General features: G+C 46.8%; 4 protein-coding genes across 4 annotated transcripts; 1 reads left to right on the top strand and 3 right to left on the bottom strand.

Moving 5' to 3' along the window:
- Positions 1–203: 203 nt before the first annotated feature.
- On the bottom strand, positions 204–3,087 carry ASPBRDRAFT_432024 (dynamin-related GTPase DNM1). Its single transcript, XM_067624948.1, has 4 exons — positions 2,985–3,087; positions 2,725–2,908; positions 656–2,659; positions 204–599 (listed from the first exon to the last, which is right to left on the bottom strand). The coding sequence occupies exons 2-4, from the start codon at positions 2,821–2,823 to the stop codon at positions 285–287; spliced, it is 2,418 nt and encodes an 805-aa protein (XP_067473196.1). The 5' UTR covers positions 2,824–2,908; positions 2,985–3,087; the 3' UTR covers positions 204–284.
- A 538-nt stretch (positions 3,088–3,625) lies between these two features.
- On the bottom strand, positions 3,626–6,395 carry ASPBRDRAFT_49283 (putative actin binding protein). The gene is made up of 3 exons (XM_067626301.1): positions 5,977–6,395; positions 5,735–5,922; positions 3,626–5,676 (listed from the first exon to the last, which is right to left on the bottom strand). The coding sequence occupies exons 1-3, from the start codon at positions 6,179–6,181 to the stop codon at positions 3,694–3,696; spliced, it is 2,376 nt and encodes a 791-aa protein (XP_067473195.1). The 5' UTR covers positions 6,182–6,395; the 3' UTR covers positions 3,626–3,693.
- Positions 6,396–7,765: 1,370 nt separating this feature from the next.
- On the top strand, positions 7,766–10,913 carry ASPBRDRAFT_138949 (AMP deaminase; the record flags this gene model as incomplete). The annotated part of the gene is made up of 4 exons (XM_067619046.1): positions 7,766–9,145; positions 9,197–10,317; positions 10,403–10,530; positions 10,585–10,913. The coding sequence occupies 4 exons, from the start codon at positions 7,766–7,768 to the stop codon at positions 10,911–10,913; spliced, it is 2,958 nt and encodes a 985-aa protein (XP_067473194.1).
- A 284-nt stretch (positions 10,914–11,197) lies between these two features.
- Positions 11,198–13,063, bottom strand: ASPBRDRAFT_60084 (uncharacterized protein; the record flags this gene model as incomplete). The annotated part of the gene is made up of 2 exons (XM_067628168.1): positions 11,198–12,815; positions 12,870–13,063. 2 exons carry the CDS (start codon positions 13,061–13,063, stop codon positions 11,198–11,200), a joined length of 1,812 nt encoding a protein of 603 aa, XP_067473193.1.
- Between the last annotated feature and the right edge of the window lie 951 nt (positions 13,064–14,014).

The raw sequence follows: 14,014 nt of genomic DNA, 5'->3' as shown, positions 1-14,014 counted from the left end.
TTCGATTCTATCGCCACGTAGACCTGGCATCCAGTAGCCTCAATGCATCGAGGCCGTTTAATAGACAAGACCCAGTGTCTTTTGTTTGAACTACTAGCCACTGCTTTTCTATTGTTTCGCATGGTGTTAATGTGGATCACTGCAGGCGATGGTAATATGTCAAACTATAACTACAGAAACGCACAACATCACCCGGGCCTCAGGCTTTCAGAAGCCAGCAGCTGGACAATGTCTTGAGTGAGAACGCAAGCTAATGCTCCCCAGTTTTTCCTTCCCCAATAATCTTACAGGACTTCCCCGACAATCTTCGCTGCCTCCTTATACGTATCCAGCAACCTTTCGCACTTCTCCCTCTCCGCTTTGATGCCGTCATCCTCGTAAAGAAGCTCTGCAAATAGATCTTCCTTATAAAGTTCGCTCACAAGTCTATTTTGCACGACATCCTTGCTGTGGTTGACAAGGAGATGCATGATAGCCTTAGGAACTTGATCTGCGATGGTTTCTCTGACGATGTTAAAGTAAGAGGATATAAGTCGACTAATCAGCTCCGTTTCTAATAATTCACGGTCGGAGAGGATAGCTTCGGGGTCTTCCTTCGGCTAGAACAATGAGTCAGCACATAACTTTCATGTAAACAAGGGTGGGATAATCTTACAGCAGCTCCGACATCACCGGTAAATTCCATAGGAGGCGGGTAATCATCAGCTGACATGATAGGGGAGCGTATATCAGAGCGCATATCAGACCGGCGAGTGCTGTGACTAATGCTTGCTTCATTGACGTTGGTGTATGGACGGCTCTGACTCGACAGCTGAGGCAATGAGCTGACAGGCTGCGCGCCGTCCTTACCGAAGAAGTAGTTGAGGAACGAGTCACGAGTGGTATTGGATGTCCCAAAAGCTGTTTGAGAATTTGCATGAGCACCATTCAAGGTTGCGGTCACGCCACCTTCTTGTCCTTTACCAAAGTGAGGAGACATGCTTCTGGTATTTCTCGTGGGTTGACTCCTGATAGGAATAGTCTGTGTCTTCGATTCGGCATGCTGTTCGTCCTCATCCTCAGGGGATACTGGTGGGTTCCCATTCACCGCTCCAAGTTCTTTCAACCGTCTTTTCTCGCGCTTTTTCCGGTCATCGGCTAACGCTTGCCGTCTTTCCTGCTCTTGCCTGTTCTGCATGACAGACGACATAGCCGCTGCTGCACCGAGAAAGTTAGGATGGTTGGTATTTATATAAGCCCTCTGTATGGAAATGAGCGATTCAACATATGCTGAGCACGGCCCCAAGCGCTCACGAAGAAGATCAGACACCACCTCTATCAGTTTCGCTTGAAGCCGTGGGAAGCGAAGCAATTCCTGGGAGCCGCACGTATGACAAATCTTTATGAGCTCCTCATAGACCAGTTCAACACACCTCTGGCTAGGAGCTTCTAGCATTTTTATTTGAGGCTTGACAAGCAAGTCAAAAGCGAGTTCCGGAACAAAAAGACTCGGACGTGGTCCAGTCGAGTTCCGAATAGCAGTTCTAATATCAGTGACAGTTAAGTTATGGGTAGGATCAATTGTTTCGAGAGAGTTGCCGAAAACCGAGTTGAAGATATAGTAGATCCTCGCCCCTCCACAGAGTTCTTTGGTTGATATTTCCGAGGACGTTCCATCGATGGAAGATATGAAAGACGAAGCAAAACGCGTCATAAGCTGTAGAATAAGGGATCCTCGATGTTCCTTGCCGCTGAATTGTTTGTTGCCGTAGCTTGCGAGTTCTTGCTGAGTTTGTCCCATGAGAGTATTAAGACGCGCTTTGATGTCGGGCAGCCGATCCCGAATATGGGACATTAAGGTAGTATTCAAGGTTTTCGCAAGAAACTGAGTACCGCAACGGTTCGCCATATTCCGATAAGCTGGGTGATGTCGGAAGAAATCGACTTCAGCATGCAATGCGTCGGATAATGACTTGCCAGACTGGATATCTTGTTGCGATCGATTGACAACTCCAATGAATCCGAGTTTCAGAGGATAGACACGGCCAGAAAGAATATCCATGGCGTTTGTGCCATGATCCATGAGGTCCAGCTTCGTCAAAACTCCAATCGTCCTTCTACCCATGGCATCCACTTGACGAGCAAGTTTCAGGGCTTCAGAATTGACAAGATCAACGTTAGCAGGCGAAACGGCTAAAATGATACTGTTCGGCTTCGCTATGTATTCAAGTATTAGGGCCCGTGTTTGCTTTTCAATATCGGATGGTTGGTCCCCGATAGGCACTTTTGTCAACCCCGGCAAGTCAACCATGGTAAGATTGAGTACATGTGGTGAGAATATCTTGAGATTGATAGGCTGTCTGTTAATTCCTTTGTTGCTCCCAGCTATCCTTGCGGTCTCAGCTTCAATCTCCTGCTTAACCAAGGCAAAGTCATCGAATTTTCGGCCAGGGAGATGATGAAACTCCGCCCACTCATACTGTCCCGCCACACTTGCCGCTGTATGGGGTATATGGACCTCATCGCTTTCTGGCTTGTCGTGTCGTTCACTGGGGATATTTATGAGTTGGAGGATCAATGGACGCCTTGTGACTATACCGCTTCCTCGCGGTAAGAAGTCTCTACCAACAATGTTCTCAAGTACGGACGATTTGCCGGATGACTGAGAACCCACGACAACCTGCACAGATTATTAGCACCGTAACATCGGTGGCCCCGTGCCGGGTGAACATTGAAGGGGCTTACAATCTGCGGCAAGTCAAGGGAGTCATTTCCGATCGTATTGAAGACGAGGTCTTGGAGCTTGTTCACAGTTACAAGCAAGTCTTCGCTGAGAGCTGTCATCCTTATAATAGTGTCCAATGATACAGGCTCCAATGTCCTTATCAAATGTGAACGATCTTTCTGTCAATGGTAGGGAAAAAAATTACTGGGAAGTATATTTTCATGTCAGATGATGAATGCTAACAATATCTCTGCCAACAATCAAAGCAAATGGGGCTAACCTTTCTTTTAATGCTTCAAATATCAAAGAAGAAATAACGAAGTATGCAACCCGGGCAGCGCCCTTAATCCTCTTTCGTAGTACCCTCGGTGGTTCACTGCTCCGGGCTTCATGCGTAGTAGTAGAGTTAGACCAAGATGTCATGTGATGATTACTAATTTAACGTGGCGCCGCTTTCTCAACTTCCGATTCGTTTACTTTGGCAGACCGCCTGTCGGCTTCCAGGCATCTATCTACGTACTACTAGTAAGTAGTATGCATCAAGGTAATTCACCTTCAGCCACTTGCTGCTTTGGTAGAGTCGTGCTTAGACCAGCAAGATTCCTCCTCGACTCTAGCAATTTTTAAACCCCCGCTAAACAAACAGTACGAGCCTCGGAAGTATACACCATGGAATGATGAAAAAAAAAGAAGAAGAAGAAAAGAAAAAGAAAAAGAAAAAAAAAATCGCATACTAAGTACATTTACAACAAAGCACGAAAGGCATGAGACAAGTCCACAAACAACATGCTAAGGAAAGCGATGCCTTCGCGGGCATACTTCTGATTTTCCCCCTCGCCAGTGGATCCCTTTATGCTCAACTCGTCCACGTACTGGACAGCACATCGTAGAAAGAAGCAGGCAAGGAGTGCACGACTTATTTCGCAATTTGCACGTAGTTAGCTGGGAAGAGTCCCTTTTTACCAAGGTATTCTCCAAACCACCAATCATCATCGGGAAACTCCTGGAGAACATAGGCAATGGCCAAAATGGTTAGTTTCCAAGGATTGGAGGCCTCCGCACATGCTGGGAAGGAAAGGGGCACCAAGAATTTTAGACTCGAATTTATGACTTACAATGTTCGTTATCTCAGCGCCCTCTGGAAAGCTGAGTTCGTTGTCTTCAGCAGCTTCATAGTCATACAGTGCTGTCGCAGTAGATTCATTGATTAGCCCGGGAGCCGGAGCTGGAGATTCAGTGACCTTCGTAACAGGCACTGGAGAGGCCGTTTCGACAGTATCTTCCTGGCGGTCTGAAGCCACCCGGGGCTGTTCATCATCTTCAACTACCTCGACATAGTTGCTGGGGAAAAGACCCCTATCTCCCTGGGCGTTCGATCCTAACCACCAGTCCTGATCGACCATTTCAATATTAGTCACGTATTCGCCTTCCTTCAGTTCGATCTCGTTATCTTCTGCTTTCTCGTAATCATACTGCACGAGAGCTTTGATTCCGCCTTCTTGGTCTTCATCACCAACAGTAGCTTGGGCTGTCGCCCGTCCAATGTCATGCTCATCATCTTCCAGCTCCTCGTCTTTCGGCACTGCCGCTTGGAGGCTTTCGGTAGGTATTACAGGTGGTGAGCGTTGCTCGTCGTGGACATCAGTAACCCCTTTACCCACGGGTAGGGCAACGCGTATTGGGGAAGTTTCGCGCTCCGGACTCGGTGGGGTTGGAGATCGAGGCTGTTGGGGCGGGGTGGGAAGCTCTTGATGAGTTACAGCCTCTTGAGGAGTCTCCGAATCCTGAGAATCGACCTCCAGGCCAGGTAGAGGGATAGTATAGCTGTTGTTCACGGCATTGTCCCGTACCAGAGGGGAGCCTGGCGAAGCGCCTTGAGAGAATTGATCCCTGATAGCACTGACACTTGGTTGGGGAATTTGGCTATCAGTTTGGGCCGACTCAGTAGGAGCGGAATCTGACGCCTGGTACGGCTGGAGAACGTCACTATCGAAGGACTTGCCGGTGTTTGTGGTCTGAACCGGAGCCCAAGTTTTGCCGCTATAAGAACTCTTCCATTCCCCCTTTTCACTTTCCTGATTGATAGCAGAGGCGTCGATAGCTGGCGGCGGGACCGACACAGGCTCTTGTCCACGCTCTTTGGCTTTTCTCTCTGCCCAGATCTGTGCCGGCGTCTTCCCACCCTCATCGGCAAATGTACGGCTTGCACTGCCAATTTGTGCGGCAGAAGAGCCGGGCTTCGGAGTAGGGCCAACAGGCAGAGGAGGTTTTGTACCCACGAACGCCGAATTAACACCAAATTTGTTCGCCACTTTCGGCTTCGGTAAGCTTCTCAGACGCTCGGAGTTGCTGGACGGCGCTGCATGATCAGCTAGCTCGCGCTCGTTGTTCACTGGAGTAATGTTTGGATTCTGCGCTTTGGAACGAATTGCAGCGATGTCGACTTTTCCGACAGGCTCATATGTACCCCTCACAGGCTCTGGCTTGTCATCACTTAAGTTGCCTGCTTCACGTGCTTGCTTCCGTATTGCGGCAATATCTACCTTCCCAACAGGCTGATAACCGCCTTTGACAATATCGCCACGATCTTCAGAACGGTACCCATCGCTCGCGTTGGTGGCATCCTTTGACTCTGATCTCAGTTTATGAATATCAACCTTCGTCGGCTTATAGGCTGGTTGGACCTTTTCAAGCTCGGTCCTGGTAACAGGTGGCGCGTCAGGGCCCCAGCCATCATTGTCATCATTTCTCTGGACTAGCCGCTCCGGACCCGACATCCCTGCTCTCAGATCAATGCCGGCAGTGCGGCTAGGGGTGAAAACGGGCTTCGTCGATACCGGCGGCTTAGGTGTCAAAGACGGTGGAGCTGTACCTGGAGTGTACTTTGCGCCAGATGCATCGCCAACTTTCTGTATAATACCCTCGGCGGTTAGGTCTCCCTCCGAGCGAGCAGTTATCTGAACATGATATCCCTGATGGAGCTTTTGTGTCAGATATTAAATACTAATCCCGGAGCAAGTGTGAACTAACATGTAAGAACTTCGAAACGGCGGACAAGTGGCTGGTAAAATATCCTTTTGTCCGTTCAGGGACACCTTCGCCGCACCAGGCAATGAGAACATTCTTGGGAAGACCCGTGTTCGGATCTACAACCTTGACATAAGCGAACTGTATCTTCCCTTCCGAAAATTCATCAATAAGATCCGCCAATTCCCCGGCTTGTGGAATGTAGTCAGTTAAAGTTTCAGTTAGCTGGAGAGAGAGAGGCTCACCTCCGGTATCTTGAACTTTCAAGACACTTTCTTTGTTGGAACTCTCTTTTTGGAATGCATTGACGAGTGGTGTAGAGACAGAGAAGATCGCCCATTGTGCACAAGTAGGGGAACTCGTGTCAGAGCTCGCAAAAGAAGAGTTCACAACACTCTGATAGCTCTTTGATATCGAAGGCCCATTTGCTGATAAGTTCAGAGTCGCCATATTTACCAGTTTGTTCACCACAAGAGCTTCAGATAACTGTGGTATAATAACCTAACACAATTGTCGTTGTCAGACGTGGCAAAAGAATGTCGGGCAATGCTCTAAGCCTGTATAATATAAGGGAAAACGACTTGTGATACCTTTATCAGTTAGTAATGATTGTATGTACGGAAGAACAGCAGAGGATAGCAGCGGAAATAGGAGTAGTTGTGTCTGCCTAGGGGTCATGTCCAGACTAGCAGGATACGTCACACTCTACGGAGTATGGGGGGGACCGAAATCCGGAACAATAGTCGGGTGAGGCGGTGCATCCCTTTCAGTATTAGTGCGAATAACCCAGGCACTTGAACACCGAGTACTCGGATAACTCTCCTAAAATCACAATGCTACGGAGACATGCATTTGCACATGAGTATTCAGGCAGTTACTGTGGGTATGGCTTTAATCGGAATGGATGGAGCTCTAAGTGGACATAATTTGGCGATTGGATGGTTCTGGCTGTAGACGATGTCCATTAGTAGAGACTAAGAATTGGGGGGGCGCGATGGCCAAGGGGGGAAATATGTCTACGTACATACATAATGTGCAATTGTGCATGCCAAAGATCAGTTGATCTAGTCCGTAATTGGTATAAGTTACGTATTGAAGGTGAAGTGCTATCGTGCACTTATTGTCCACTCCGAGCCACAAAACAGTTAAGGACCAGGGTTGATTCCAGCAAAGCTCAGAATTAAACTTGAGGGTTACCTTCAAAGTTGGGCTTTCGATATATTGTTAGACAGTCACACCACAAAATCCTCTATATATTCTGACAATATAAGTTAAGTGCCCTTTACTAGGCGACTTGAGGTTGTTACACATTTAGGCCCAGCTTGTTCGAGGTACTGGGGCGCTGGCTTTCTATCCTGCAGCCAATTGGCAGGCACGAATAAGCCATGCATGAAAACTTACAGTACCTATGATGGTATCGACATCTATACTATCTATACTTGCCTTAACTATAACAGCATAGCAGTATAGATATAAGAAATTACATTGTGTAGCTAGGCTTACCAGTCAGCATTAATAGGTAGATGAGTAAATTTCGGTTGGTTTCCGAATTACGTTACATGTATGAGAACATACTATATACTGTGTTCCCTCCCCTCCTTGTAACTTCAACTTACATCATAACTAGACAACTAGTACATTGTAGTAAGTGTGATCATGTGACAGGTTTTAGGGCCGACACATAGTGCGCAAGAAACGCCAAGTAATGAGGCAGGTACTCTGTCTTAGCTAAGGTATTAGATACAAATACGTATGTATATATCTTATCAATGAAAGAATTTCCCCGCGAAACTCTTGTTCTATCTTACCAGCTGTACAAATCGATTAGAATAAAAAAAATTTGATGTACCAATACATACTGGGCCGCAATAGCAGCGGGTATTGCTTTCAATTACATAAACTTACGTTTACGATCAGCGGTGAAGCCTTCCGTCTATTCATACTAAATTTCGTCCAGCAGCTTGGACCTAACCAGTGTCACAATATTGGACGGAAGCACCTGTTCGTGTAAACTGCCGTGGCAGGTGGTAAGGGATGACCTCTTCACACTCTGGTCATGCTCTCAGGCTGGATGCCAATGCCAGCACGTCTCAAGATATATCAAAAAAAGGTGTTAATCTACAAAGTAACAACAATGTCAACGACCCATTGCTTGTTCCTGGTGACGAAAGGGTAGAAGAGGTTGAACCGAACAACTGCGACGTTGATTCAGCCGAAACGGATTCCGGGAATATCCTTCCAAGGGATATACAACTGAAGACGCCCACTTACGATTATGCCTTTGAAAAGTCAATGAGCCACACTGAAGCAAAACTCTTTTACCAGCATCATCAAATCGCATCTCGGAATCTTGATGGGGATCATCACAACGAAGCATCGGCCATGGCAACTTCAGTAGGCGAATCTGATCCTAGAGACATGGCAGGGTCACCTCCAGCGATTGAAGTCACTGCGATCTCGCCGGCCAACAAACCAGATATGTCTTCCCCACATGGACATATAACTGACTATTCTGCATCCCAACAACCCCCCGAGCCACATGATGCGCATTTCCTAAGTCCCCAAGAGGATGAAAAGTTTCCGCACAACGCGGAGAATACTAGCGACTCCTTGGGGGCAGTTCAGGGTATGATGAACATCTCAGCAGATAGCGGCGCGGTCACTTCTGAGTTGAGTGTTATCTGTCGCAAGATGAAAAGCTTGCTTGACCGCCGTACAAAGTATATACAGCTATCTCTGCAGGGGCCTGAGGATAACCCGAAAGACTACCCCGACTGGGAAATATACCCCCCTCCCCCGGAACCAGCCTGGGATAATGAGAGAGACATTGGTAGAAGTGCCGATAGCCCCCGTACCGATCCAAAAAGGAGGAAAATGGGCCAAGATATTGGAGAAGATTTTGACATGGCCCATTGCTTGCCACTTCCTGGAGAGTCCCGCTGGGTGTTCAGACTGGATGAAAATAGTGTATATCAAGTCTATGAGAACGATACAGCGGCTGATTTGCGACAGCCTATGGTCAAGATCCCATCATTACGGGATTTTTATATGGACCTTGATGCGGTCACAGACGTGTCAACAGACGGACCAGCTAAAAGCTTTGCGTTCAAGCGGCTTTCCTACTTGGAAGGGAAATTCCAGCTCTATGCTCTCCTAAATGAATACCAAGAGATTGCCGACAGCAAGAAAGTACCCCATAGAGATTTCTACAATGTCCGAAAAGTCGATACCCATGTTCATCACTCTGCGTGTATGAATCAAAAACACCTTCTTCGTTTCATCAAGAGCAAGATGAAGAAATCCCCGGATGAAGTAGTATTGTTTCGTGACGGCAAGCATTTGACACTAAGAGAAGTCTTTGAGAGTATCAATCTGACGGCTTATGACTTGAGTATCGATACGCTTGATATGCATGTATGTCTCAAAGCATTACCCTAAACAGTTCTACTGCTAAGTTCGGTACAGGCACACACCGATTCCTTTCACCGTTTTGACAAGTTTAACCTCAAGTACAACCCCGTGGGTGAATCAAGGCTGCGTGAAATTTTCCTGAAAACAGATAATTTCATCAAAGGACGCTACCTGGCCGAGATAACCAAGGAAGTAATTTCTGACTTGGAATCAAGCAAATACCAAATGGTGGAGTGGCGTATCTCCATATATGGAAGATCCATTCAAGAGTGGGACAAGCTTGCAGCCTGGGTTGTTGACAATAAGCTCTTTTCTCCTAATGTCCGTTGGCTGATCCAGGTTCCTCGGCTGTATGATGTGTACAAATCGAGTGGCATGATGGAGAATTACGAGCAGGTGATTACAAACGTTTTCCAGCCATTATTCGAAGTGACAAAGGATCCGAATAGCCACCCTAAGCTCCATATTTTTTTGCAACGTGTGGTTGGATTTGACAGTGTTGACGACGAGAGCAAGGCGGAGCGGCGACTATACAGGAAATATCCGATCCCAAGAGAATGGAATACGAAGCAGAACCCTCCGTATAGCTATTGGATTTATTTCATGTTTGCCAACATTGCGTCTCTCAATACCTGGCGCAAGCGACGCGGCTTTAATACATTCGTCTTGAGGCCACACTGTGGCGAGGCTGGGGATCCCGATCATCTTGCTGTGGGATTTCTGTGCTGCCATAGTATCAGTCATGGAATCCTTCTGAGAAAGGTTCCCCTGCTGCAGTACCTATATTATCTCGACCAGATAGGCATTGCTATGTCGCCCCTCAGTAACAATGCACTGTTTCTAACCTACGACAAGAACCCCTGTGCTAACTTCTTTAAGAGAGGCCTCAATGTTTCCTTGTCTACTGATGATCCCTTGCAGTTTGCTTTTACCAAAGAGCCCCTTATTGAGGAATATTCGGTTGCTGCGCAGATCTATAAGTTTAGTGCGGTAGATATGTGTGAGCTCGCAAAGCATTCAGTCGAACAGAGTGGATTTGAACTATCATTGAAGAAAAGATGGCTAGGCAACAACTGCTGCCTACAGGGAGTTGCAGGAAATAGTGTTGCTAAAAGCAATGTCCCCGACATTCGGGAGCAGTTTAGGCATGAAACCCTGATTGGGGAATTGGCACTGTAGGTTTCAATCCCCTGACATGCGCGGAATGATGCTGTGCTATTAAACAGAAAGAAGGATATAAGCTAACTGTAGGTCACTTAGAATCGAACGGTATGCAAATACGGGGGAGGATACAACAGCTCGGTTGAAAGGTTCCACTGTTGCTGCTATCAATCACTGGGGATCCTCGGGGCCAGTACTTCCTCAGGTACAAGGTGATTCGAGTTCAGGTATGCTTTTACATATCTAAGTATCGAGTGAATATGGTCCTTATGCTGTCATAGTCTCATTGAGATGTACCGATGACTCTTCAACTTCTCAGCATCAAAAAGCACGTGTGGGAGATGACTGCACAGTCACGCAGCCTGTGAGCCTAAACGTCAGAAAAAGTGCATCTGTTGGCGGCTTCACAGCACAAGACCCTGAAACAAGCATTCTTACTACTCCTGGAGAGTTCAGCACATCATTTAGCAGTACTAGCACCGCTGGCAAATCTGCGCACAATGCGGACAGTATACCAGAACAAAAGATCTTCCCGGGCATTGTGCATGAAAGAGCTCACCGGAGTAACATGCCGATTGAGGGCATAACTACGGAGGACAGAGAGGAGTGATTGCTAGAATGAGACTACATTTGACTTCATAAGTTTAGCATAGGCACCAGGTTTCAAGGTGGCATCTGGTCTGGATAGAGCGTAAGCAAATCATGTGTCAGCGGTGGATTCCATCGCTTCTGACCCTGCAAAAGGAAACCACGTCTGATTTCGACAATCAAACCCGTTATGAATACGAGACATACCCAGGCTCACAGTAAATTCCAGAACTGGTCTTGCATCTTGAGTTCACACAGTTGGCTATATTCCATGTCTTAGGACACTGCTTCCAGAATATAGCTGTATCAGATGGCCCAGCTGCCCTTTCTTTCACATACTCCCCATGTTCCATGATTGCCGTCGTCCTCGGCCACTTTGGGCCGTTTCCTAGCCCACTCTTGTATATATAAGCGCAGTGCCATCCATCGCATACACAAGCCTTTCTCTACCCTCCAATCCGTTGGACCTCCGTCCATAACGCTGACGTAACCCTTCGCATCTGTCTTTAAGTCATCACGTCTAAGATCCGCTACAGAAATTCCAGAAATGGTACTGAGTTCATGGTCGTAGTAGCGAGCAACACACGGATAACCCAGGGACAGATAATTGTAGATCTGAGTCACAAAACTATCGGTCAACTCAAGGTCAAGATCCTCTTCGCTAGCATGATTTCTCGTACGCCTCGGGTTCAAGCTTTCAGCAACTCTTGAGGAATCCGAGGATGACTGTTTCGCATAACCTGTCAAGGTTTCGATTGAGCATTGAGTGTGTCCACCAGCATTACCGCCTGAATGTGTGCTTGATGACTGCGAATCTCCCAACCGACAAAGGCGCTTGTTGGATTTACAAGTCCCCATCCAAAGACCGCCACCATCAGTGTCATCAAAAAGGCAACGATTCGCATACCAAAGCCCAGCATTGTGATACTGTTTGTCTTGGGTGACATAATGTTCAACGTTGCTACCCTCGCAAATAGTCGTTTCGGGGGAAACACTTTGTGGGAATACAAGGTCTTCCCCAAGCATGGGCGGGCTTCTACCTGGCCTTGTTTGTGTCAAACTAAACCCACCGGACCAATTCCCACAAGAGCGGCTAGCTCCGTCGAAAAGTCGGCGATCAGAGGGTGAGAAATGCAATCCTTTTGTTCCAGCCATAGCACGATCACACATCTCGGCTTCCTCCTTATGCCTGCGCAAGTACTCAAGTTCCCATGGCAGATCTGCAGATGAGGCCCGCCGATGTATGCCTGATGTAAACATTTTTGTGCGGATTTGTAGCTCATGATCCTTCAGAGAGTCATCGTCTTCTCTATCAACTGCGAAATGATCCACAGGCTGATAGACTTGTTCGTTCGGAAAAGCCGCAAGGGCCTGCTCCTTTAGCTGGTTTTCTGCCGATTGGGCTGCTAGAGCTAGCACATACTCCGATAAGTGACTTGCACGGCGCTCATGTAATCGGGTCTCCTGTTTCACAGAAGGTCCATGATTAGCAGCAGAGGGTGACGCGGGCCCTGGCGAAGCTTCGGATTCATCAGAAACCTCACTACAACTAGACGGAATCGCAGGGAGATCAGGGATTCGAAAAGAATGTCTTCTGGTTTCCTGGCGTCGTTGCAAACTCGCATATGAAAACCGAGATTCTTCTATACCGGTGACATCATCTGCAAATTGGTCCCTGGTATTTAGGTGCTTTGGAATTCGAGGCAATGTTTCCAAAACGCTTTCACTGTGATGAATATGCCGTATCTGCTGTCGCCGGAACGAACGTTTCCCAGTCTCCACGAGCTGTGGTGCGAATTTTCTCGGAAACAGGAGTACGGGGTTTTTCTGGTCTACAGGACGTGGTTCTTCCCTGGATTGCTGGTCTTCCCGGGCCACCTCAGATTGAGTCGCTAAGGACGCTTTGTTGACCGCTTGCCCTGAACTTGTGTCATTCGTTCCAGGACTATTGCTCGTAGGCTGCTGAAGCTTTTCTGACACAATCCGATGCGAGTTATTTGAATGCTGAGGTGACTGTTCGATGGAGGCTCGCGAGCGCTTCTGTGTCAACGGGCTGGTTTCTTGGGAGGATGAGGTAGCCTTTGAATCCCTAGAACTGCGTGAAGAAGTCTCGACAGGCTCGGGCAGAAAACGCCTGACCCTTTTATCTGATGTGAGACCCCGATGAGACATCGCTCGTCTTTGCTAAAGACAGTGATCACAGAGGCCCCTTTGTTCCCTTCGGCCTTTGGCTTCTTCCAAACCCGGCGCCCCAGTGAATACAGCGCCTCATTCCAAGACCACTCACTATGTTAGCAGCACTTTTATGTGATAGATTCAGCATTCCTATACTTTATGTGATAACCACCTATAGTGGGTGCAGTAAACCCGAAGTGTTATATCTGTGACTTGTTTCACTGCAAAGAAAGGTGCTTTAGCCGGCTCAACCCCACCTGGTGTGGTTGAGAGGTGGCTGCCGCATACAGTGTTCCAGCGTAAGTATCATGTGACAGTAGTACTTACATAGGCCTGTCTTGTCACATGACATTGATTGTGTTACAGTTATGGCAATTACTATTGGGATGGCATTTACACTGCATAGACTGCATACTTTACAAGGGCCTCGGAGCGCAGCGTCCGCTCTTTAGATTTATAAATATTTTAATCACGTGAATTTCCTTAAAGATTCTTATGATACGAATAATTGTCAGACCGAATTGGCTAGTTGGCTGATGGATCATATATATCTGTCAAAAGCTCATAAATGGCTATTTTACATGTTTTATACATTTTCACCAGTTCTGATTAGTCAGATAAATCTCACTAACGTAATCCATGGTCGCGCGGCCTGTACAATCGCGCGGCCTACCCCCTAGTAGGATTACCTGATATGATTAAAATAAAGTCTTTAAATCAAATAAAAAATTATATATAAATACTATATCACTAATTACTAGGTGGTTTAGAATACTGTATATATCTATAGCTAATAATAAAGTAATTACTATAATATGGAGATGCACGTGAAAGGGACTTTATAAGCTAAAATAATTACTTAATATTAATTTTAATTTCTATGTCTTGATTATTTTAAACCTTTTTTATTTATTATATAATTTACTAAGTACTTTTAATAGTAGTATT

The sequence above is a fragment of the Aspergillus brasiliensis genome (assembly GCF_001889945.1).
Source record: "Aspergillus brasiliensis CBS 101740 unplaced genomic scaffold ASPBRscaffold_25, whole genome shotgun sequence".
NCBI lineage: Eukaryota > Fungi > Ascomycota > Eurotiomycetes > Eurotiales > Aspergillaceae > Aspergillus > Aspergillus brasiliensis.
Note: the sequence above shows the minus strand (reverse complement) of the source record. Positions and strands in the feature narration are given on the sequence as shown.